Raw genomic sequence first — 23852 nt, forward strand, 5'->3', positions numbered from 1 at the left:
ATGTCTAACTGCATTGTTATGTGTTTCGCAGGAATATACCTCCTTGTCAGACTGTACAGGAAAATGAAAGATGAAGACCTAGAAAAAAAATATCTTGGCATCCTAACAAAGAAAGCAGGAGGGAGATTTGATAGATATTTCAATGAGGAAGACCGTTTGAAAGGTATAGTTGCCTTCCTAGTCTTAACAACTATTCTTTCGCCTTCAAAGTATTATAAAATGGATTAATTAATTCATATTATATCTTTTTCATGTTTTCAGCTTTTCCATTGGAGCCATTGCAATGGGTGTAGTGAGGAGAGACTATTGCATAGAAGGCGCCACCTTCATCATGATTTCATCACCGTGAAACAAGAAACTGCGCATGCCACTTTGGGAAGTTATAATTTTCGACATTGTGCGTTTTTTGGTCCGTGACCAACCTATCTGCTATTTTGTGTATCAAAATAGAAAATAACCCTACTTCTTATTTTCGATATTGCAAATTCTAGCATTGTAGCCAATAATGTACTCAAAATCGACCAATCTCATCACAGTTTACATAGAAACATGGTAATATTATCATCAGTGTTTAAGCAGCTGTCTGTGAATTTGTTAAAAATTGCTTCAAACAAGATCTGAACAAAACAACGAACAGGTTGGCCACGATTGGTCACAGCTCGTAGTACATAAAATCTGATTTTGGCACCCAAGAATCAGCGCCCTCAACGGCGACCACGATTTAACCCAGTACTGTAAATTAACATGTACAATTGATAATTATTGGTATTTTAACAATTTTCAGTGAGAATATTGTGATTGTCTGGTCGAAAAAGTATACTCCAGTTATAACTAGTACAGTTTAAACAAGATGCATATGATAGGTTCAAAACCAAACTTTTGCTTAAGATTTCAACTTACCACTACACTACACTACCTACAGATAATATTGACCACATATTATGAAATGCAATGTCTCTTTATAATTTACTGACAAATTTGAGTGCATATATCTTTGGCTATTTGATTAAAAAAGTATCCCAGTTCCAGCTAGTGCAGTTTTAAGAGAACCTTTACTTTGAATTTTGTATTCAATACAACCCTAATATTTATAATAAAATAATCTAAATAGTGTAAATTTCAAAAAAGTAATTCTAAATTAAATAATAAGAAATGTAAAATTATAGTTATGTCTAAAACGTCACCTTACTAGTTTAACATCTTATTGGTTATGCATTGTATAATCTGGTTGGGCAAAATCCTACAACCCACGAAAAATCACCAGGGCGTTTACTTGAGTCAATGAATTCCCTTGCCCAAAGACAGAATTAGGTAAAAACAAAAACAACACTGGATGCCTCTGATTTAGGTTTAAACTACGCTTTTATAAGTTTGTTTAAATCTGTGGGTCAGAGTTATGGGATCCAGGACCCATGTGGTCTTCACACTTAGATAGATTACCAAGCCAGGAACTATTGTGTTCGGTTTTTGTCCTGTTTTTGCTTTTGCTTTTGTTTGGTTTGTTTTGTTTTGTTTTTGTTTTGCTTTGTTTTTGTTTTTACATTATATGTATATATTACTGTATATGTTTTCCTTGGGCCACAAACTCGACGAGTTTGAATAAACTATTTTTGTGGTCCAGCCAGAAGTTTAAAGTTATTTTTATTTCATTTTTTTCATTGCTGATGTGTTTACTTAACTAATTCATTTTCCTCACTTGATATGTAAATTTTGTTTTCATTTCGACCTCTGGCAAATAAATAAATATGTCAATTTAATAATTACAGCGTATGTTTTTGCATGAAACTGGTCTCATTCCTGAATTACCACAAGCAAGCAAAGACACCCATGTTTTGTCACGACTTGTCGAAGTGCCTCGTTTTCTTTATTTAAAGCTTACTGAAAGTGGTCAATGCCCTTTTATAGAGTAACAGTCGCACGTTAAGAGTCGCACGATATAATGTAGCAATGAAAATCGACGTCCTAGCAGTGTGAATTCCCCTGTGGTTGGAAATGTATCACGATGTATCGACTGGGAAAGGTTTAATATCTTGGACAGGGGGAGATAGGTATGGTTTGAGAGAGGCGTGCGAGAAGCAGGTCAGATACGCAAAAAAGGAACTTACCAACTTGAACAGATCTAGAGGTGGACGATATCGATACCAACAAAACTATGACCATCCACTAGATAGTACCTAACACTGTCACAGTCAGTCCCAATCTGCTAGTACTACGCCATCTAGTGACAGTGAATGAACAAAGCTAGAGGTTCTCGTCAAAAACTATAAGCTGTTTGAAATTGTTACAAGTTTTTTTTTTCAGAATGTGCGTAGAATATACACAATATAACATATATGTCTACATACACAATATTACACATATACATAGTGTATAATGTACATATATCTTTTATTTGCATAATCTCAAACTGTACAATTATATCTGAGATTTCAAACCTACACTAACATTTACTGTAAAACTGGCTTCATCCCTTCATTCTTTCAACTATGAATCTGCATACTGCAGTGAAATATATCACTTCCTTTCCTGCTTATCACGAAGTTCAGTGTATCTGATTGGTGCATATCTTCCCATACATCTACATCAAGTTTATCGTGTAATGTTGCTTCCGCTTCATACAAGGATGACACGTTCTTCACTCTGTATTTCGCAAAATCCCCTCTGTATTTTCCCAATGCTCCAGATTCAGCTGCAAAGTGGGCACAGTCTGAGCAAAATTTCAAATATGTAAGATATGACATGTGGTTCTGATTGTCTACATCACTCGGGAGAACATCTACTACATATCTGAACACACCAACTTGAGGTTTACTTCCGAGACGTTTGACTGCTGCTGGAGCTGGTCCCTTTACCAGGGGTCCAAACTTCTCTACATACCACTCTGGATGAGGACGTGGCTGTCGGGTTTCCTCATTCACAATAACTACTTTTGTATCTACTGCACTCAGTAATTCATCACATTCCAATGTACGAAGTTCTTTGCGAAATCCTATGGATGTTTTCCCAAGTGAACTCATAAAAAGATTCACAATAACAGCTTTGGTGGGGTTGTGCTTCACCATGTCATAAAAATTTGTTTGGATTTCATTGCTGGTGCAAACCATAAACATCAATGTTTTAGCCTCTTTGGACAGCTTTACATAATCACAAAAACGACCATCATGAAACAGCATGTGCACTCGTAATGTATGGAAATATTTTTGCAAGCTCCAGACTGTTGGTTTACCTGAAATAAAAAGAAACCAGAGGTAAACTGAATGTTAATGTGCTCCCTTGAGGTTGGATCTTCAATAAAGAAGGTTGAAATAAGGCCAGCAGAATCATATATGACATAGTACATTTTAGACAATACACATTTTTTCACACTGCCAGCATGCTCGAACAAAAAGTTCTTATCAAGTTAAAAAAGTGACATTTAGATTAACATATATGCAGTTATTCACTGAATATTGACATGCTAAGAATTGCCTTTGATATTGAGATACCAGAATGCCTTCCATAAGTAGAAAACAGCCCAGTCCATAAACACTATATGAAGTCATTATCCTTGATATTTCAAGACTACGAAATATTTGATTTGATAATTGAAATAAATCATGTAAACGACTCATTACAGTTAAAATCAGCATTAATAACAATAGGCTTTACATGACATGTGCTTTTATTATCACCAAATTAATTGAAATATAAAGTTTGCAAACTTACATATAAGACTTCTGAATTAGTCTACATTGTGTACATGACACACGGTGTCATCTGAAATTTCATTCCCCGGCCATGTAAATGGTCACCACATTGGATATAGTCATCACAGTATATTGCTGTTTATTGTTCAGCAGTTATCAGATTATGTGCATGATAAACTCAAAACACGGTTTTTTAGGCACAACTACATTTTTTGAAAAATACTACTCAAACACCTCATCCATTATACCAAAAATTAGTTATTTGCCATGGAATGTGAAATATGGCTGTATTCATGCTATTAGAAGACATTCACCTTTCCACACCATAAAATTCAACTTCAACACCAAAGAAAATGACATCTAATATCTATACAAAATGAAACAGTCATTCCCATTTCAAACGTTGGTAGGCAATTAAATTTGTCCTCTTAAAAGTCCAGCGAGGTGCAAGGAATATAACGACTAGATGTACCTGTTCAAGGCTATATGAAGGATAATAACCATGAGTGGCACATATCTATATGTTAATTAGCTTATTCGTAAAATATCTAGTTACTTCTCTCTATATTACTCATTAAATCCACCACTATCTTTAAGGATTTAAAATACTAACTACACATCTAACTATTGTATCTTTTCACCAAAGTTTGTTTGAATGCAAACAGCAATCTGAACATAGTCCTGATAGGATGGCAATCAACAAGAGTCATGTCATCTACATATTAAACCAAAGATGGCGTTGAATTTTTACATGACATTTCATTTGTATAGATGGAAAACAGAGCTAGCGAGAGAACACGGTCTTGGGGTACCCCTGTATTTAGGTCGATTTCCTCAATTAAAACTCTAGCCTCTACATTGACATGATGTGGCCGCTCCCTTAAAAATGTTCGAAAGAACTACAATGCTGTGGTTAGTATTGACATCACTGTAATAACAAATGTGGTTGAACAGTATTAATATAGAAAGACACTAAAGTACTACATTCAACACAAAGCTAGGATTTAATCAAGAAATTACTAAGTATAATTACCGTGTGATATTGACTATAGAGCTGGGGGGGCCTTTGACCCGTATCCAGCTGATAAATATGAACGGTCCTTACCGTGCCAATCGAATTCGTGAGATACGTCGAACAGCATGCCGCTTCTGTAGATAACATTCACTTGAGCGCCGCCATGTTCGATTTGTGTTTCAATGGATAATCGTCGTCTCTGTAAAGCAAATGCAGTCCTGCGATACGACAGAAAACTAGTGCGAGCAACCCTTGCAAACGCCATTCCTATTCAATATATTTTACCCTTTGACCTATAATTAAGTATCCCTAGGTTTACGAAAAAAATCGTCAACGTTGAAACATGAAATGCGGTGTCCCAACGACAATTTTGACCTATGGTATATTTCAGAATGGCATGAATTGTCAATGTAAAGGTTGACTTATATACAAGAATATACCAAACATGACAAACACGATAGATATGAACGATAACAAAATTCTATATTTTTACCAAAAAAAATCCAATATCACTATTTAAAGATAACGCAAAATGATTGTCATTTTCGTGTGTGTGTGTGTGTGTGTGTTTGTTTATTTGTTTGTTTGTTTGTTTTTCGTAATCATTACCAATTGGTCCCCTGTGGTCAGATGATTGGAAATTGAACAGTCTATCTATAAACCTACCTAATGGGGGCGCTAATCTGCAAACACAAATCTAAACATACATGTACCTAGCATCAATTTTGTGACATAATTTCCACCGACCCAGTTCGGGGTAATACGAATGCGTTGTCGGCATTGGGATAGAGGAATAGAGCTTTCAACAATAGAACGTATCAAATGTATTTTTTTTTAAACATTTCATATTTATGGTCCGTGTATTATGAACAACTTTGAATGCAAAGTATTATTGCTATTTCCAGTAACGGGGTCAATGACATTAACAGATAACAAGCAGTTATACATATAAATGTTGATACATGTTTATATTCTTTTTACGAGAAGTTATATAAAATGAGACCTTATTATATTTGTTTTATTAAAACATATGACTGGTAGGGGGTTACGTAAGGGTCAGCAGCGCCTTTACATAGTTATAAACCCAACCTGAATGCTGGTACAGACGTTAAACAAACTTTTTTCATCTCTAACAATTAACAAGCGGGGGTCTTAATTATTCACTTATTTATTCATTTCATGTTCAGTAACAAATTTACAAATCAGAAGATTTATCACAAATTACAGATATTCCTTTCACGTGTGGACTTTAATGGTAAGGCATGTTTTGATATAGTGTTGTTACAGTGTAGCGGTGATTTGCTTCATCCCGGTGTTTTTAACCAGTGGAAATTAAGATCTGTTAGCTTTTGTTTTAATTTACCTGTAGTGTTAAAGAACTAACGCTACGACACTATTTCAGCTATCCTAACTAACGTGTTGATTTTTTAAATTTTCGCTCGTTCTTCCAAGTTTCCAAACAGTCTGTAGACCCGGTAATACATGTATTGTGTATTTGATTCTCTCACAGTACTCGGAGCATCGCATCGCTAAAAGGACTGTTTTGCAGGTACCAATATCTACGTGATACTGCATAATTGTAGTCTAATATCCTTGTACTGTGGGCCCTCATCAACTACATACATGTACGGCTAATCCTTTGTTGACGTGTTACTGTGATGCCTCGGAGCATCGCAGTAACACGTCAACAAATGATTAGCCCTATGTAGTCGATGAGGACCCACAGTACAAGGATTTTCTCAATAGTACAATTATACTGTAGATATCGGTACATACAAAACAGCTAATAGCTCCCGTACAGGTGAGAGAGTATATAAGCCACGCGCCCTCATACACACACATGTGCAAAACGTTAACATATTTTAGAATAGAGAAGAATCTGTTTTCCATTTAACCTCTCACGAAGACACGTAATTATGAATTCGTCATTTGACCTGATAGCGATTCAAATATTGTCATTACGATTTAAATATTGTGCATTCGGCAAATCAGGTTCTCTGGAGGGATGCCACGGAAATATCAACAGTTGTGAGAACCATCAGTAGTCTTTGAAGAACAAGCGAAAATAAATAAAGTGGCAGTTAAGATAGCTGAAATACTGTTGTAGCGTTAGTCCTTCAGGATTACAGGTAGGCTATTTCTTTTGTTCATGAAGTACTACTACAGAAATGTCTATGTCTGCACGAATCGACCTTAAGTTTTCATTACTCTAGAGTAAATTGTGTGTGTGAATAGTGAGCAAACAGTGTTTACAGAGCTGACGTTATGGAAACTGTAGAAATTCCTCCAATGATCAGTTGTGGCTGATATCATGCTGAGCTTATTATGATTTTAGCTACATAGTTCAAATTTAGTTTTCGGAAGAGAGAAACCTGACAGTGTACAGACTGAAGAAGACAGAAAGCTTAAGGCTAATGTAGACACACAGTTGGAATTTCGGACATTTTTCGAAGATGCTTGGTTGTTACATTTTGCACTTTGCAATTAGTTTTAGTTGAACTATACATCGATCATACCACATTAACAATTGAAACAATTTAAAGTACATTTTGTACCATAGTACAAAATACTTAAATTGATTACATGTATGTATCGTCACTGCAAGCTTTATTGGTAACTCCATTAAGCTCACTTGACTCTACATGACTCGTGACTAGGTTTGCTTTGTTCGAACTCTCCAGACCGTTGGTAGCTTCAGGAATTTTCTCACGTACATCTTTGAGGTCCTTCTCTCTTCTTGTCCATAAAATCAACACTATTATATAGAGTACAAGAGCGAATGACTTGAGTCCAATTGTTAAAGCGACGATGTTTAGACGAAAAGCTTGGTTGTCATAGAACAAACATTCCCCTTTGACGGTTCCTTCACAGAATGTCCTCCACAAACTACACGACGAATCTATTACTAGTCCATAGATGAGCGGTAGAGGAATCGGACCTAGTGGGAGATAGTGGTGTAAAACTATTTAGAATTGTATCAATGTCCATTTTCATTAGTGTTATCAGAATAGCAGATCGTTTTGAATTGTATAGGCAATATAAAATGATGATAAAATAATAGAAAACGCATTGTGATTGCAACCATATATTGCTATAAGCTTACTTATACTACCTACCGAATAAACGGACAAACAAGAACCTAACACCTAGAGCAAAGGTCTTCTGGTCTTTTGATACCAACCTACCAGGACGAAAGAGGAAAAAGAGGAAACAATTATCTAGTGAAATAGTGATTTGACACATTACTGGCCACTGTGATCAAATATCTAGATTGTTAAATAAGTGCTGGAGAGCACTAATTGTTCTGTCTGTTCGCCAGTCCGCGTCCACAGTCTCTACGCTATATGTCTGGTCCGATTTCTATTTCAAACTTGGTACAAAGGTTATATCTTGTCATTAACATATGCACATCATGATTTGATTAAAATTAGATAGAATCCACAGTTGCATGATTATCATAGGTTGTGGCAAGCATCATATCGAGTGCAGTATGCCTTTGTTGCTAACTGCACATCATCACATGAGGATATAGCAATAACTCTTCAGGACGCCTCCAGTAAATTACAAGGGGTTGGGTAAAATCAAGCCTGATCTGTTGCGTAAAATGTGACCCTCACGAATTCCGTTTTCTAAAAAGTGGCCCTCTGTCAATTTTTCTTCTCTAAAACATGACCCTCCCCAATGTCACTGTCTACAGATCTAGAGCATATCGATATATATAACCTCAGACTACTAAGGTCTGAGATATAACCCACCTCATTGCTAGCATCGTGGCCGGAACTTCTCTAAGAGAACTTAGCAGAGCAAAGACGAACATGCCAACAAGAAACAAGTAGAAATAAACGCAGGTTTCTACTTCATCACACGTTCCACTCGACGCCGTCTTCATGTCCGCACCAATCTCTGGACTCTCAAGGCAGCCACAATCGGTGTAGCTCTGGGTTCAAATATACCAAATAGGAAGTAGTATTAAAAGTAACAAAACAATAAGAATTAGCGAATTTCCGAAGTTCGCAATAATGGATGAGAAATTTGATTTTTTAAAGACGAACGTGTGACATTTGATTTTTTTAAAATGTAAATGAAATCATTAACCTAAAGAAAACCAGTATTTTTAATAACACTTTTAATTGCTAATTTCAGATAAACAAGCAAGGGAGGATGTAGACGCTACCATGACTCAAACATGACATTCAAGTTTTGGATACCGCTGCTACATATTATGGATAATGCATAGCATTGTTTAGAAAGGGTGTCTACAAATTAAATGAAAGCTAAAACTATATTTCTGAAGTTTGTTCTTGAACATTTCTGACCAGGTTGAATTCAAACTTGAATACAGAAGATAAGTTCTCATCTTCCAATACCTCTCAGTCTTTTACTATAGATACATTTTAATTATGTGGCGGTGATGTTAGACAAGCTATCTTTATAGAAGTGTGTGGATGACACAGGGACAGGCCATTATATATCTCCGTTCGTATACGAACGGAGACAGCGGGCATATATTATCCTATAACCCCACTTGACTGGAGTATTGGTCTTTGCGCATACCCCTTTTATGCTTTACTAGTAACATCTCCGATCAGAAAAGGCCATTTTTGATCTCGGGTTACAAACACAGATGACACTGTGCCGTGCATCTTGTACTTTAAAAACCTTAGTTCAGTTATGCAAAATATTCTTACATCGTTTCCCACTAGTCTAGTGCAAGCTGCATGACATGGCGATGCATACGTATTTCCATCGGAGCCACAAACAGGGTCGAAGAGGTCAACAGAGCATGAACAGGCTTCATTGCAAGGCTGGGTCTTGTCTATGCTATTAGCACTAAACAAAATAAACATATACACATTTCCATTAGTGTGCACGCCCTTTAGATATCTCTTTAGTTTGATCTCAACGGTATGGAAACAATGGAACAACAGACCAAGTCATAAAATGTGAGGTCACCTTATTCCAGTAATTGATGCATCTCCACAGTGAAGAGGATACAGTATAGCAAAGACCACAATTCCAAGTCCAACTGCAGTCAGCAAAAATTTGATCATTCCCTTTATCTCTAATTTCAACTTCTTGATAAAAATTCCACCGGATATCATGCCAATTCCATAAGGCAGATTTGCAAAACACGCTGTGAGAAGGAAGGAGCATATCATCAGAGTTTCTCCATCAAAATGATGAACTATAAATAGAATTCATTGTCATTGACAGGTTGCATCTTGCAAATTGTGTCAAATGATATACTTCTGGAAGTGGTAGAATCGAGTACATTATACAGTACAGTAGTATATAAAGCATGGGTCGTTGATAACCTGCAACTCACTCATAACAGTCAAACCTCAATGCATGAAACTAAAATGCTCCACCAATCATTTTGATGAGTGAAGATACAAAATGCTTCTGTTGACATAACCTACGCTAGTATCACTTTCAATCACATCTTGACATCAGATCAAATAGAAGCAACACGTGACCCTTCAAGCATATCATTGCACTATACTAGTATTCAATATCGCAAAATGCATCTTTGATTTTGAACACTGTGACGCCAAAACACCCAAGAAGTATATATTTCATCATTTACCAGTGTAAACATTGGCTGCCGATGCAGATAATCCGAACTGTAGTTGCATGTATTTAGGGATGAATGGAACCACACCAAAAGTCGTACCCAAGTCTACAGCATATGCCACAAGTACAATCATGAAGTAAGGATTGATCAGTATGGCCCACGTTGATTTTATTAAACCTTGCCACGAAGAAAAGAAAATTACACTTCACTTATGGTTAAATTAGACAATCGGTATTTTTTTGGAAGCAACCTGCATTGATACATCTGCATATGATCAAATTACACCAAGGAATTGAGTTATAAGCCACCCCTCGTTTGCTTTGTTTTAATGGCATCGTTTATGTACAAGTCAAATTTAAGCTAAATGGTTGCATTGCAATAACATTCACTTATGTGAGGACGTATATAGTACTAATAAGTCATCTAGTATCTCCTGATTGCCTGTTTCTAAAAGTTGATTGATCACCTTTTAGCTTGTTCAGCAGAGAAGGTTTTTCCGCACTTTCATCACTCATGATTCTTTTCTCGCTATTTTCGGCTGGTTTCTGGTCGAATTCGTTCTTTTCATTGTCACCACCATCACGGCTGTTCAAATACTTAGGGATAAAGAAGAAAGGGAATGCTGACAAGATTCCTATGACCACCCCAACAATCATTCCCAACCACCAAGCACCAACCCATTCCTGGTCGGATTGTTCCAAGTCAATTGCTGATTCGTCAACTCTATTGAAGTCAACGTATAGCAACAGGCATCCAGCTCCAGCCAGAGTTCCAACAACTGGGCCTACTCCCCACATCATATTGATAATGCCTGTAAAAAGAAAACATACAATGTGACAGTAAACTAAAATGGATGGGATAACATTATGTAATTCTTTCGGGCAACACATATTATTATTTGGATCCTTACTGCTCTATACTTTCATCGAAACGGGTTCGAATTGCGGATAGATTAGTGTTGCATATAGACTCATGTTGATTGAACTTACCCAGAGGAGACCAGAAATAGACATACAGTCTCCATATATGCCTCATTGATATTTAAAATTAATGCGACATATGGTACCTTCCTAGATAACATGCCATTAACAAAAGTTAATCAGAAGTACTTACCAAGGTAAAGTGCTGATGTTTCATGTTTAGCATGGTCATCGACAAATGCACTTCCAAGGGTTAAAAGTGGACTATAGCCTGCACCAAGTACCAAGACACCAGCAACGAAAAATGCATACGCTATAGTACTGTCATTTGAATTGTCACTTCCATCAGTGGTACATTCTGATCCAGAATTACTTGTTGGAGAGTCTGACAAGCACAAGCTGATGCCTGTAGTGGCATTGTCGCCCTTGTTATTTTCGTAATTGTAGGGACCAAGCACAAAATGTGGCAGGGTGCCTATCAAAATACCGACTGCCATGGTAATGATTCCAACAGCGATCCAGCGTGGACGATGGGTGCTGGAACGCCCACCAAAGTAAGCAACGGGTACGATCGTGAGGAGCGTCCCTACCTGCCCAACGCTCGTCAATGCCCCAAGTTGTGAACTGCTAAGGTTGTATCTTTTCTCCTGTGTGGTTAGTATGCTAGCTGCATACATTGCCATGCTTGAGTACCAACAAACAGCTATGGTTAGATTCGAGACAAAACAACGAATGTCGCCAAAGCATAATATTGGTTTCCTTTTACTCGACACTGAATTTTTCTCGCCTTCCATTTTCTTTTCTTGATGCAAGTTGTTAGACATTACAGTGTTGGAAATAAATAACTGTTCCCAAATCGTCGAGGTGTTTCCTTTAAGAAATATCGAAAAAAGGATCATGAGATTTAATCAAAGGGATTAGTTTTATAAATTCCAATCTCAGCATTTACCTTTCATTGCAAAATCAGGGATGCAGATAGCAGTAATGTATATGCATAATAATGTATGACTGAAAAGGGGAACGACATTCTAGGAAATAGTCATTTTTGTAATGTTTGCCGAGATAGTTATTTCATGATTTCAGATAATAAACACTTAGTATACTGATGTTATCCTATCGTATATACATGTCTGCTGACTCCTGCGAGGCAATGGTGTGTACATGTCCACGGTCAGGAACTAAACTGAACACGCCTCATTTTTTAAGACATACACAGAGGTTTTAGTGCAAATATGAATGGTGTCTCTAGATACAAATCTTCTTAATTTATTGACCACTTTGCCATTTGATTTTGAACATTGTGGTAAAAGTCAAAGGTCTAGATATCAAAAGAAAGCTTACCTGTGGAGAATAGTCATTTAAATTGATTTTGTTTATTCAACTTGAGTTAACATAGAAACCATTTGGTCATTTCACCTTGAAAATGACAATGGTCAATGTCTCATTAGAAAGATCACCATTGATAACGTGAGAGTAGACACTTGAATGGTGTCGATATGTATCACACTTTTGGAGATAACGGGCAAAATGTGCTTTTTATCACAAATATGTCCGCTATTTTACTATACGGGTAAATAGCCTAGAGTTTATCATATCCGTGTCTTCGAATCTCTTCGAAACTCTTGTCACGTCTAGCTCAATAAGGTCCTGAGATGAAATTTCAAATTCCAATGAAGCCACCTTCATAGTCATTAGTTAACACCATGTCCTTGTTTAATGAATCACATAAGTCTCCCCAATACGTTATTAAGTGTTTATTGGGATGGAGCACTTACATATTATTTGTCCAAAGATGGTACATTTGTCACATCAGTACACTACTTATACATTGTTTACATCATTCGAACAGTCTTGGGTGTACTCATTTGCTTGAACAATTTTCCATTGAGATAGGGTGAAAAGAGATCTTCGAAGCCACGAACAGCCTCTAGACTACTGGTTAATCAATGGTACCATTCCAAAATATACAATCATTTCATGTCATTGCTAACTTGTATTTGGCCAAGGTTAGTATAGTGATTGCTTATAAGCTTGTTCGGTGTATATGCAATAAAATCATGATATCAATGACGTCACTGTACTTTTACCTGGGAGCTACGTGCGGACTAGGGATTTAATTCAAGGATGTTCCTAGTTCAAAATATACGCGACATTTACGAGTATTCACAGTGCATCTTCACTTGTGCGATTTACGTGTTTATATTGTGATAGTGACAATTAAACGCAGACTGCAACTGTAATATGAAACAGTTGTTTCATTATACTATTCCAGAATTTCAGCATTAGCTATAATTTTCACTCAGATATGCACTTGTGGCGTCACCATCTTACAACCGGTGATGCGATCTTTTTCTAATCCTGCCATATAGACTAGCTGTAGATTTTGTTTTATTGTTTTGCCAGAAATATAGGGTCAATTGGGTTGTGAGAAATATAGAAATAGCTAGAGCTGTCCTATTAACTAACATCAATGTGTATGGATTAGTATCTAGTATTCTCGACCCACGCCCCTGTAATTACTGAAGGCTCCCTCAATAATGTTTACACTAGTCTTGTATCAGGCGAAATATCTCACGTTTAACTTGTCAATGTAAATCGTAACACGAATTCTCATCAGTCACACTATCCGACAAGCTCTTAGGCTAGTTGATCGATGCCTAACTATACGACACTTCAGGCAATGCCAAAACAACGTACGGCATAATTGTCAGTACCACTTCAAGAACCCATGAATTACAGTGATAAAGGAACAGATACATAATCAACTCGTCTGTTAGGTACACTATGCCGGACACCCCCGCACATCGGTCAACCCCTTTATGTAAGGATGGAGCGACAGGACGTAATATTTTACTGTTTAACAATCAAACAGAATGTGATGTTATTTCAAGATCTAGCCTGGAATCCATGCGATTGGATTTTTTTTATATACGTCTTTCCAATCAATGGAAAGACGAATGTAAAAAATCCAAGCGGCACATGGATTCCAGGCTACTTAAGATCTCTCTCCACCACTGGCACTTGTTTCCCGAGACACGTATCAGAATGTTTCTATCAGAATAAATAAAATGTTGATAGTATCGATAATATTGACGAGTTTAGCCAATTGTATATGAAAGGGGTAAAATAACAATTGTTTCTGTGATTGTGCAAGTCCACTCACTACGAGAATATAGACTATATCTCTATAGTCTATATCTCGCGGTGAGTGGACTTGCGCGATCACAGAAACAAGTGTTATTTTACCTCTTTCATACAATATTGCCTAAATACGTCAATATTATCAACATTTTATTGTATTCTGATAGAAAAAATTCCGGGAAACAAGTGCCTGTGCTCTTCACTCTGATATTCGAAGGCAAGGGTGGCCTCTACATTCCATAAACGATGTAACGATTCCCATTCTCGCTGTTCTCGAAAGTTAACAAAAGTCTAATCTCTTGCATCAAAGACGTTGGAGAGACACGTCTAAAATTGCATAAGTATTATTTCACACAAACAACATATAAAAAAGCAAGTTGGTTACCTGACGTGGTATGAAACTACTTTTGGATATGCAAGACTGAGCAAGGAGATAGCTTTTTATTCGACTTTAATATAAACAAAGTTCTACTTACCCTGAATGGTACAGCACCTTCCAACCGAGTCGAAGAAGTGTGTCTAACCACTTGAAAGCGGGGTAGCAGTAATTTCTCAAGGAAAAAACCACTGGTACACGTACACAGGTATTAACCGTTCTTGATCATATGTGGATTTTTAGAACAACATGCGTGAGGTCGAATATGAGAATCAAATCCTTGTAGCCCTGCCTGACAATACATACTCCAATTGAATTGACAGGAAATGAAAGATTGAGATCATAGTTTCAAGGGAACGTTTTAGACACTTTTCTGTCCCTCATAGTCTCGCCTTACCCTTCCCTTCACGTGGTATACGCGGGTCAAGTCAATTTAAGAGTGATATCATTATTTGTTATACGAAATGCATCATAAATTACACGATATGTTTGAAATGTTGATTTTGTTTACGAGCAAATATTGCTAATCAAATATCACTATCAGTGAAATACAAAATACTGACAGACACATTGTACATCGATAGCATACTGGTTATGGCCGGTAAGCTATTACAAGGTACATTTTTCCGTATTAAAAAACCATGGTGGCTCTAGATCTCTTAATTTCATCATGCATTCGTCCTAGAATGAATGGGAGAAATGCAGGGGGATGGTTTAAGAGCCCTGCTGTTAATAAAAAATGTATTATTCGAAGTACTACTTGTCTGCAAAGAATCGCCGTTTCGGGACGCTCTCACGCATCGGCCAACCTGAATGATCAATGCCAAGCTCGTTTATGTAAAATTCTTGTTATAAATTAATTCGGTACAACGTTAACCTAGATTGATTCACCTACGTTTTAATCATTTTGTCTATTTGTAGATCATACTTTATGTATCAAACTTGTTGGTGCCGATCGAGTAACGAGAGTCCTTGTGATCTGTCGCGGCAAGTTTGTTTGTTTGTTTTGGGTTGTTTTTTTAATGCAACATGTGACACCCCATCATCATCACAACACATTTGATATTCTCCAGTCACACGATCTCTGCATTATTACTCAAATTTGTAGAGGAATCAGATAACCCATTAAAATGATACGTCGAATCATGTGAAATACAAATTAAATTTCATTATAGATTATGGCGGCCACATTTGAAAATACCGACCATCTTTGATTTTTCAAATATCCAATTGGATGGATTAGAAGATTAACCCATTGAGCATACCAAGGCTAACTTTCATGTTTGTAAGACTATCTGAACGACTGAACGTTGCTTTGAGTAGGTCTGTATTAAAACAAAAGTCCTCTGTCGCCAACGATGGCATAGCAGTCACATATCAAACACCGTGTCGGTAAGTTTGATAGCAGGAAAAACGACGTATAAACCGCTTTTAAGAAAGTACCCGCATTGTCTGTGAAATTCGATGCTGTAAAACAATATGTTCAAAAAACTACATTTCTCATAATTATAATAACCATGGCCTCAGATACATAAGTTTGGAAGTACGCGCAACTGATCTCACATGTACAAAAGAATGTGTCATTTGCAAGTATGTGGTAAACGTCCCTATCACCATTTTCTATAACGCGCCATCAATCATATTCTTTGTTTTGCCGTCCGTCCACATGCTGGTAGTTTTGTCGGTATATTTAGAAACAGATTTAAACTGAATGCCTTCAATTCCCTAAGGGTATAGTCTTGCAATTTTATGATTTATGCAAGAAATTTAGCTCTATATCTGTGATTTTTCAAGTCCCAATGTAAGTAAATTGTCAAAAATGTTCAAATGCCCGCCTCCTATTCTCAGCACACGAAAATTTGCCATCGTCGACTTCACTCAGTTTTCATGATCCCCTACGGCAAATAATAAACGAAATTCTAACCCACATAACATTGCTATAATTACGCATCGGAAAGTGTACATACTTCATGGTAAGCATCGTAACAGTAGAACGACTTTAATACAGTGAAGTTATACAGTATTATTGCCCCACTTCATCACTGGGTGAAGTGTATACATTACTGTTTTGACCTACAGACGTACCATCTGCTCCAAATCCTACAAGTTTCTGCTTCCAACTTTCATCAACTTTGTCATATATAGATTTTATTGAGTGGCGCGCCCTCAATGTACACTAAAAATCAATTATTCATACCAAAATGTATGTGGATCTGGTAAAAAATGACTGAAAGCGTTAAATTTATACAAACGATGATGACATAGTTCATTCCCGGGAGTGCATCGTGTTACTCGATATATTTTTAGTTACAGAAAACTCACGCGATAACTTATCCAGGTGGGTGGATCATTCGCAAATGAACTTGTTTCAAACGAGCGTAGTCACTGCACTATATTGCATCAAGTGGTATCAATACGAATATGTTTATTGGAGTTGTTGCATATATTGTGACCCAGTTCGCTACCTCCTTCCCTGCATTACCTTCTAGGGTAACTTAAAAGTTGATTCATGTCAGAGTATTTAATGTATCGCTATATTAATACTTATATTTGTGCAAAGTGTAGTATTAAAAAGTTTCTTTTTCTTTTTTCTCTATGATAGTTAACTTGCCAAATATTATTATTTGTGAAAGAAAGTATCTAGCAGTTTATGTTGTAAAGTTATATTCATGTCAATAGGAGAGGAATTTTACAAGCATGTTTACAGAGTTTTTGATATTTGTCAACCACTCCGTTTGTTGCATGTTCCTCTGAAGTGACTCTTTATCATTGACATTCTACTTTGGCAGCAGGCTGATATATAATTTTTTTTAAAGTTCTGAGAGTTTTTTAATATATAAAATGTTGCATCCGTATTTGTTTACATAAAATAGTTTGATATCACCTAGGAACAATGAAAGACTGCATGGTCATATTGAACTAAATATTTTCAGTAAAGTGGAAAGGGAAATTTGAAACATTCAATACCGTATAGCATATCGGTATACCACATTAGTAGTAGTACTTGAAAGCTGTGTGATGGAACGAGCTGATGGATATTTTATATATATTCCTTGTGTTGTGATAGTGCATGCAATCATTGGAATCTGAGGGCTTTTGCTCTAAATGCATTTTGACATGTTTTTTGAAACTGATTTTTGCACATAGCAGAGGAAGTGGCTAATTTACAGCAATTCTGGTCCTGGATATGTTCAACTTTGAAGCTGCTTTCTACACATTTAAGAAATTGGTATTTTTGGACCAAAAACAACAAGTGCCATTCAACTTCAACTTGGTGTTTTTTGTTGTTGTTATTGTTGGAAAACGGCTGACCAACTATTAAAAGTTTGATTTTCCCGTATGTGAGGCGTCATGAAGTCAATTTATTTTTTCAGGTACACCCCCCATGACCCACATTATTTTTTTCAGGTACCCCCCCCCCCAACACTATGCATATTTTTTCGAGGACCCTCCTCCAACTTGATCTCCCGATTCCCCCATAAGTTTTCGTGAAACCAGCCTTATATCATAAATGCTTGTGGGGGGGGGGGGTGATACCATAGAGCTTGCTTACAAATATTGAACATATTAACCTCACCTTAGACGGCGCGCCTTCAATTGGTCACCAAGAAAAAGATGTGAATTGCTTCTGCATATGGAAAAAATAATTTGATGCAGGACTGATAATAGAAAAAAAATTGCTGTCACAGTGATGGGGAAAACATTGCTGCCATACCCACTCCCCCCCCCCGAAATCAAATGATTCTCTCCTAAGTGCTTTGATTGTTACTGTCTGGGATCGGAGGTGTCTCTCTTTATTATTACGCTATGTTACGTGTACACCACAATGACATTTGCAACGGTAGGTTGTCGGCCTTGGGTAATCAGGGCAGGGGGGTAGCAGTAATTTCTCAAGAAAAAACCACTACTTCACAGGTATTAACCGTTCTTGATCATATGTGAATTTCTAGAACAACGTGCGTGGGGTCTAATATAAGAATCAAATCCATGTAGCCCTGACTGACAATACATACTCCAATTGAATTGACAGGAAATGAAAGATTGAGACCATAGTTTCAGGGGATGTTTTAGACACTTTTCTGCCCCTCAGAGTCTCACCTTACCCTTTCACGTGGTTTACCCGGGTCAGTCAACTTCATTATGAGTGATATCATTAACTGTTACGAAATACATCATAAATTACATGATGTTTGAAATGTCGATTTTGTTTACGAGCAAATATTGCTTATCAAACATTACTATCAGTGAAATACAAAGTACTAACGGACACATTGTACATCGATTCGAATAGCATACTGGTTATGACCGGTAAGCTATTACAAGCACAGGCCCTCTAATCATTAAAAAAATCATACGCATTGATTCGAGTGCCAGTGATTAATACAAGGTACATTTTCCATATTAAAAAACCATGGTGGCTCTCTTTGTGTAATTTCATCATACATTCGTCATTGAATGAATGAATGGGAGAAATGCAGGGGAATGTTTGAAGAGTCCTGCCCTTAATTTAAAAAAAGTGTATTATTCGACGTACTACTAGCATGTAGTAGTAGTCTGTAAATATGCACCGTTTCGTGGCGCCCTCACGAATCGGCCAATTCAACCTGAATGATCAATGCGAAGCTTGTCTATGTAAAATTCTTGTTATGAAACCATTATGTCCAACGTTAACCTAGATTGATTCACCTATGTTTTAATCATGTTTTCTATTTTTTGATCACACTTTCTTTCTGCATCAAACGTTGAGTCCTTGTGATCTGTCGCAGCAAAGTTTGTTTGTTTTGGATTGTTTTTGTTAATACAACATCATCATTCACAAAACATTTGATATTCTCCAGTCACGTGATCTTTGCATCATAACGCAAAGTTGTAGTGGAATCCACATTCACTTGTAAGCTAATATGCCATTCCAGGATGGTAATATTCTAGCCTAGGATGATCATAATACAAAATAATGACATTATTACAGGTATTTACGATATTCTAAATTTACCGTTGCCTGTGGTAATTACGGAATATACACATTAAATCATGTGAAATACACAATTTCATTATAGATTATGGCGAAAGGGCCAAGTAACATGGTGAACGCTTGCCATTCTAGGAAGGTAGCTTCGAATTTTTATACTATTTGAAATTAGACTGTTAACATGATAGTATACATTGTAATTGAGATAAGGTGAAGGTTATCAATGAATAATTTCATCACGGTGTTGAAGGCTGGATACGTTTATATGACGTACTATCTTGCTTTGAGTAGGTCTGTAAACAAAAGTTCCCTGTCGACAACGATGCATAGCAGTCACATATCAAACACCGTGGCGGTAACTTTGATAGCAGTACTAATATATAACGACGTATCTTACAGTCTATATAAACCACTTTAAAAAGTACCTGTCTGTCTGTGGAATTCAATGCTTTAAAACAATATGTAAAAAAAAATACATTTATTGCGCATAACAATAATAACTGTGACCGGAAATACATGAGTTTGGAAGTACGCGTAACTGATCTTACCTGTACAAAAAATGTGTCATTTGTAAGTATGTGGCGAACTGTTCCCTATCACCATTTTCTATAAGGCGCTATCAATCAAATTTTTTGTTTGCCGCCCGCGTGCTAGTAATTTTGTCGGAAGAAGAAGAAGAAGAAGAAGAAGAAGAAGAAGAAGAAGAAGAAGAAGAAGAAGAAGAAGAAGAAGAAGAAGAAGAAGAAGAAGAAGAAAATACATTTTTGTCAAAATTTCCGAGCAAGACCGTATTTCTTACTATTGTTATTGGAAACGGAGACAGTTCAAATATCTTCAGAGTAACTACACATATATCTAAACAGTTGTTTAATTATAAGACAATCAAACTTTGGACAATTACATTTCAACAGTGTAGTAGATTTAGGTACTAACAGAAAATCAATCAGCAGAAAATTGAATTTGACACGACATAGTAGCATTGTGGGTTTTTCTCAGATCAAGAAGCCAACCACTATGATATTAAATTTGGTGTATGTACATAAAGGCGAGGCTTCACCATGGAAACAGTTCTGTAAATTCTCATCCCGTGCAATTAATGTCGTCAGTTGGACCCTCTGACAACGGACATACAGACAGCATACACACGGACACGCTCTATCCATATACACATATATAGGTGAACTTAGTTAAGGTGAACCCTTATCATTATCTGATCAGACTAGTACTGTTAAAGACTGTCCGGGCTCAGACCACCAAACAGGTCTGAAGTCTATAGGGCATGCATATCGAAAAGGGTCAGAACCTCCCGGGTCAAAGCATTCAGCAAAAGGGAAATTTAAAGGGGTGCTAATGAGGGGATGACTGACGTCAGCTTTGACGATAGCAACTTTATTAACTTTCTTACGTTTCAGTGACGTCACTTTCAACTAAATCTGCATTACGGTCATGGTTTACTGTCCCATATGCGACTCTATAGATTTTTAAATGTATAGGATGTGCTACTCACACGCTGCCTATAATTTGACTTGCCCAGGCTTTCTAAGATACAGTATTTGCATTCAATGGATTTAGTATTGCACTATGCCACTTATATCCTGTCATTTGTATTTTGGCGAATAAGGGTAAGTAATGATAATTTCACGACACTTTGATACTTTGCTAGCTTGCAGTTCACTTCGCCTTATACATTTTCATACCTAACATTATCCTGTCTTATCAAACACAAAAAGCAATTATTGATCTTGTCGAAATATTAACAAAGACCGTTCGAACGTTTTGACTTGCTTGCACCTGAATTTCAATCAATGGTAAATTCAACCTAAAGGGTCAGATCTGAGAATAGTAAGGTTTTCAGTCTGGCTTGATGTTTGCATGTCAAATAATGTCGTGACGTTCCGATACATGTCCATGGTACGCTCACGAAAGGCACTGTTTGATTACCGATTGTTATTGATCGGCAAACACTTATTATTGCAAACTAGGGTACACATACATGTACCAGGCTACTGAAATATGTCAATATCTGTATCTTAACTCTTGCGTGGCCCAAGTTCCTTACCCAACAGCTGTTTATATCCATTAAATTCACTGGCATCACATCTCCCTTGCAGACTTTTATGTCGATATCAAGGGCCAAGGAATGTCAGGTACTTTGCATAATCTTTAGATAACTTCAAATGGAAGCTGTCATTGTATTTTAGTTAGGTTAGTCGGGAAGATATAGGCATTCGATGATTCGTGTCACGCTGCCAGCCAGCACTCATTACATTGTATTGTTAGCTAGATCAACGGATTGAGGCCACTCCTTGAACTTGTGATTTGAAGTTCAAACACAGGTTATTGTGTAGATTAAAAATCACAAAGACAGAATAGGTTCTGTTTCTGAGCGATTGTTGTCATGGTGATACTTGTTAAGTGGTTAATAAGCCTGACAGGGCTGAACAACACGAAGTATGTATCTTACAGTCTATAGTCCAGCCAGACCTGCATTTCAATCACGTACTCAAGTGACACTCAAAAATCACAGTCAACAATCACAGTAACTACCCCTTTCAGCAGGAAATTGCGACGTTGACCATGATTATCAAGCTGCAACTGAGATTGTTTTCATCAAATAACAACATATATTTTCACTAAAATTGGTCAATTACTTAAAAAATGACATTGCATCTCATACTCAGTGGTCAATATTATCTGTAGATAGTGTAGTGGCAAGTTTATCTAGAGTTAAAGCTCATTTTTGAACCTGTCACAGTGATGGAACTGTACTAGTTGTAACTTTAGTATAATTTTCCAATCAGACAACCACAATACCAGTAATTAAACATTGTACATGGTAATCGTGATTGCCGTTGATGGCGTGGACCCAAAATCATTTGATTTATCGAGCATATAGCTACATAAAATACGCATACCCACAGTTGATGCAATACTGTTCATGGTGTACGATATTACAAGTATTTGTACCCATCAAAACACCTTCAAAAAACTGTTCCAGTTGCAGCTAGTGCATCTTTAATTCACTTCTGCAATAATGTGTATTGTACACCTATTCAGGAATACGTGAATGGATATATATTGTTTTCACACCCTTGACCCTGTGAATAGCTTTGATAAAAGTTTCCTTTGTTCAAGGTCTCTTAAGGGGTTGGTCATTGTTAAAGGGGGTTCAAAATGCCCCATACCACTGTGACAACCTTGAAAAAATATTCTTTATACGTCTCGTAACTAGTAAATCCAAGCTATCTATTCTTATACTGCCTATTGTTCTCCCTTTAGGGGATAATGACGTCATAGAGGGTACCATACCCTGTCAGTTAGTATAGTAAGCAATGGCGGACATTAGTAATACTGACTTTAATATTCGTCAGAATTTATCTGAGAGTGATCAATCTTCTTTCTATGACGATTTTACCATGTTTGATGAATTGATTTGGCTTTTTATGTAGGTGTCGTGTCCTACGATAGCAACAATAGTGAAAATGCGAGTCATGTTGGAGAGTTTATCGGATTCAAGTTGATCGTCGAATTCTATTGCCGATTCGGACCTCGATATAGCTAGGAGCTCAAAGTACTGTTACAAGTCGATATCGAAATTCCTCTAATTATACTGTATTGATTCAAAAAAATAATTCGAACAAAACATAATGTTCCGATTGCCGAATTTTTCCCGTCCAGAAGTTGATTGCTGCTAAAGATCAATGGCCTTTGACTACCTGGGCGAGACAATCAGCCTAATATAATTGTATTGTCTATATATGAAATAATAGTGACTGTAAATGTTTCACAGTTTTCGTTGTGGTATTGCATTGTCGTATGCTTGGCTTGTGACAGTGAGTTTACATCTATTATTTTCGACCAGGGATGTCTCAGTCGAGGGCGCGATACTCTAGACTTACTGAGCCCGAGTCTGCGACCTACGTATTTTACCTGCATTTGGACTGGACAGAAGCAGACCTCATCGACTTGTTGGGGACTCGAATTATTGCGTGTTTTTGATTATGGTGTACAGGTGATTATTAGGAGTCTTTAATTATCGGTAGTTGGGTAGTGTTGTCAAAGCAGCACTTTTGTTTCTCGTGTAGTCACCCCGGCGGTATGACTGTTCCCGATCAAAGCTGAAGTAGTGTACCTATGGACTCGGACCACTCTTAGGTTGAATTTACCCAT

The 23852-nt window shown here is 36.9% G+C and overlaps 3 protein-coding genes across 3 annotated transcripts in view; 1 reads left to right on the top strand and 2 right to left on the bottom strand.

Moving 5' to 3' along the window:
* The window catches only part of LOC144438868 (uncharacterized), a 12673-nt gene extending 10946 nt beyond the window's left edge, over positions 1 to 1727 (top strand). The window contains exons 10-11 of the mRNA XM_078128075.1: positions 32 to 163; positions 262 to 1727. Of these exons, the coding sequence (XP_077984201.1) occupies positions 32 to 163; positions 262 to 293 (164 nt within the window). The 3' untranslated portion in view covers positions 294 to 1727. The remainder of the gene's footprint in view (positions 1 to 31; positions 164 to 261) is intronic.
* Positions 1728 to 2480: 753 nt separating this feature from the next.
* LOC144439335 (uncharacterized) lies at positions 2481 to 4802 on the bottom strand. The gene is made up of 2 exons (XM_078128617.1): positions 4792 to 4802; positions 2481 to 3134 (listed from the first exon to the last, which is right to left on the bottom strand). Exon 2 carries the CDS (start codon positions 3108 to 3110, stop codon positions 2481 to 2483), a length of 630 nt encoding a protein of 209 aa, XP_077984743.1. The 5' UTR covers positions 3111 to 3134; positions 4792 to 4802.
* Positions 4803 to 7280: 2478 nt separating this feature from the next.
* Positions 7281 to 11879, bottom strand: LOC144439336 (solute carrier organic anion transporter family member 3A1-like). The gene is made up of 8 exons (XM_078128618.1): positions 11390 to 11879; positions 10743 to 11087; positions 10289 to 10453; positions 9697 to 9835; positions 9390 to 9531; positions 8457 to 8638; positions 7818 to 7882; positions 7281 to 7639 (listed from the first exon to the last, which is right to left on the bottom strand). Exons 1-8 carry the CDS (start codon positions 11877 to 11879, stop codon positions 7281 to 7283), a joined length of 1887 nt encoding a protein of 628 aa, XP_077984744.1.
* Between the last annotated feature and the right edge of the window lie 11973 nt (positions 11880 to 23852).

Source organism: Glandiceps talaboti, chromosome 8 (assembly GCF_964340395.1).
Source record: "Glandiceps talaboti chromosome 8, keGlaTala1.1, whole genome shotgun sequence".
NCBI lineage: Eukaryota > Metazoa > Hemichordata > Enteropneusta > Spengelidae > Glandiceps > Glandiceps talaboti.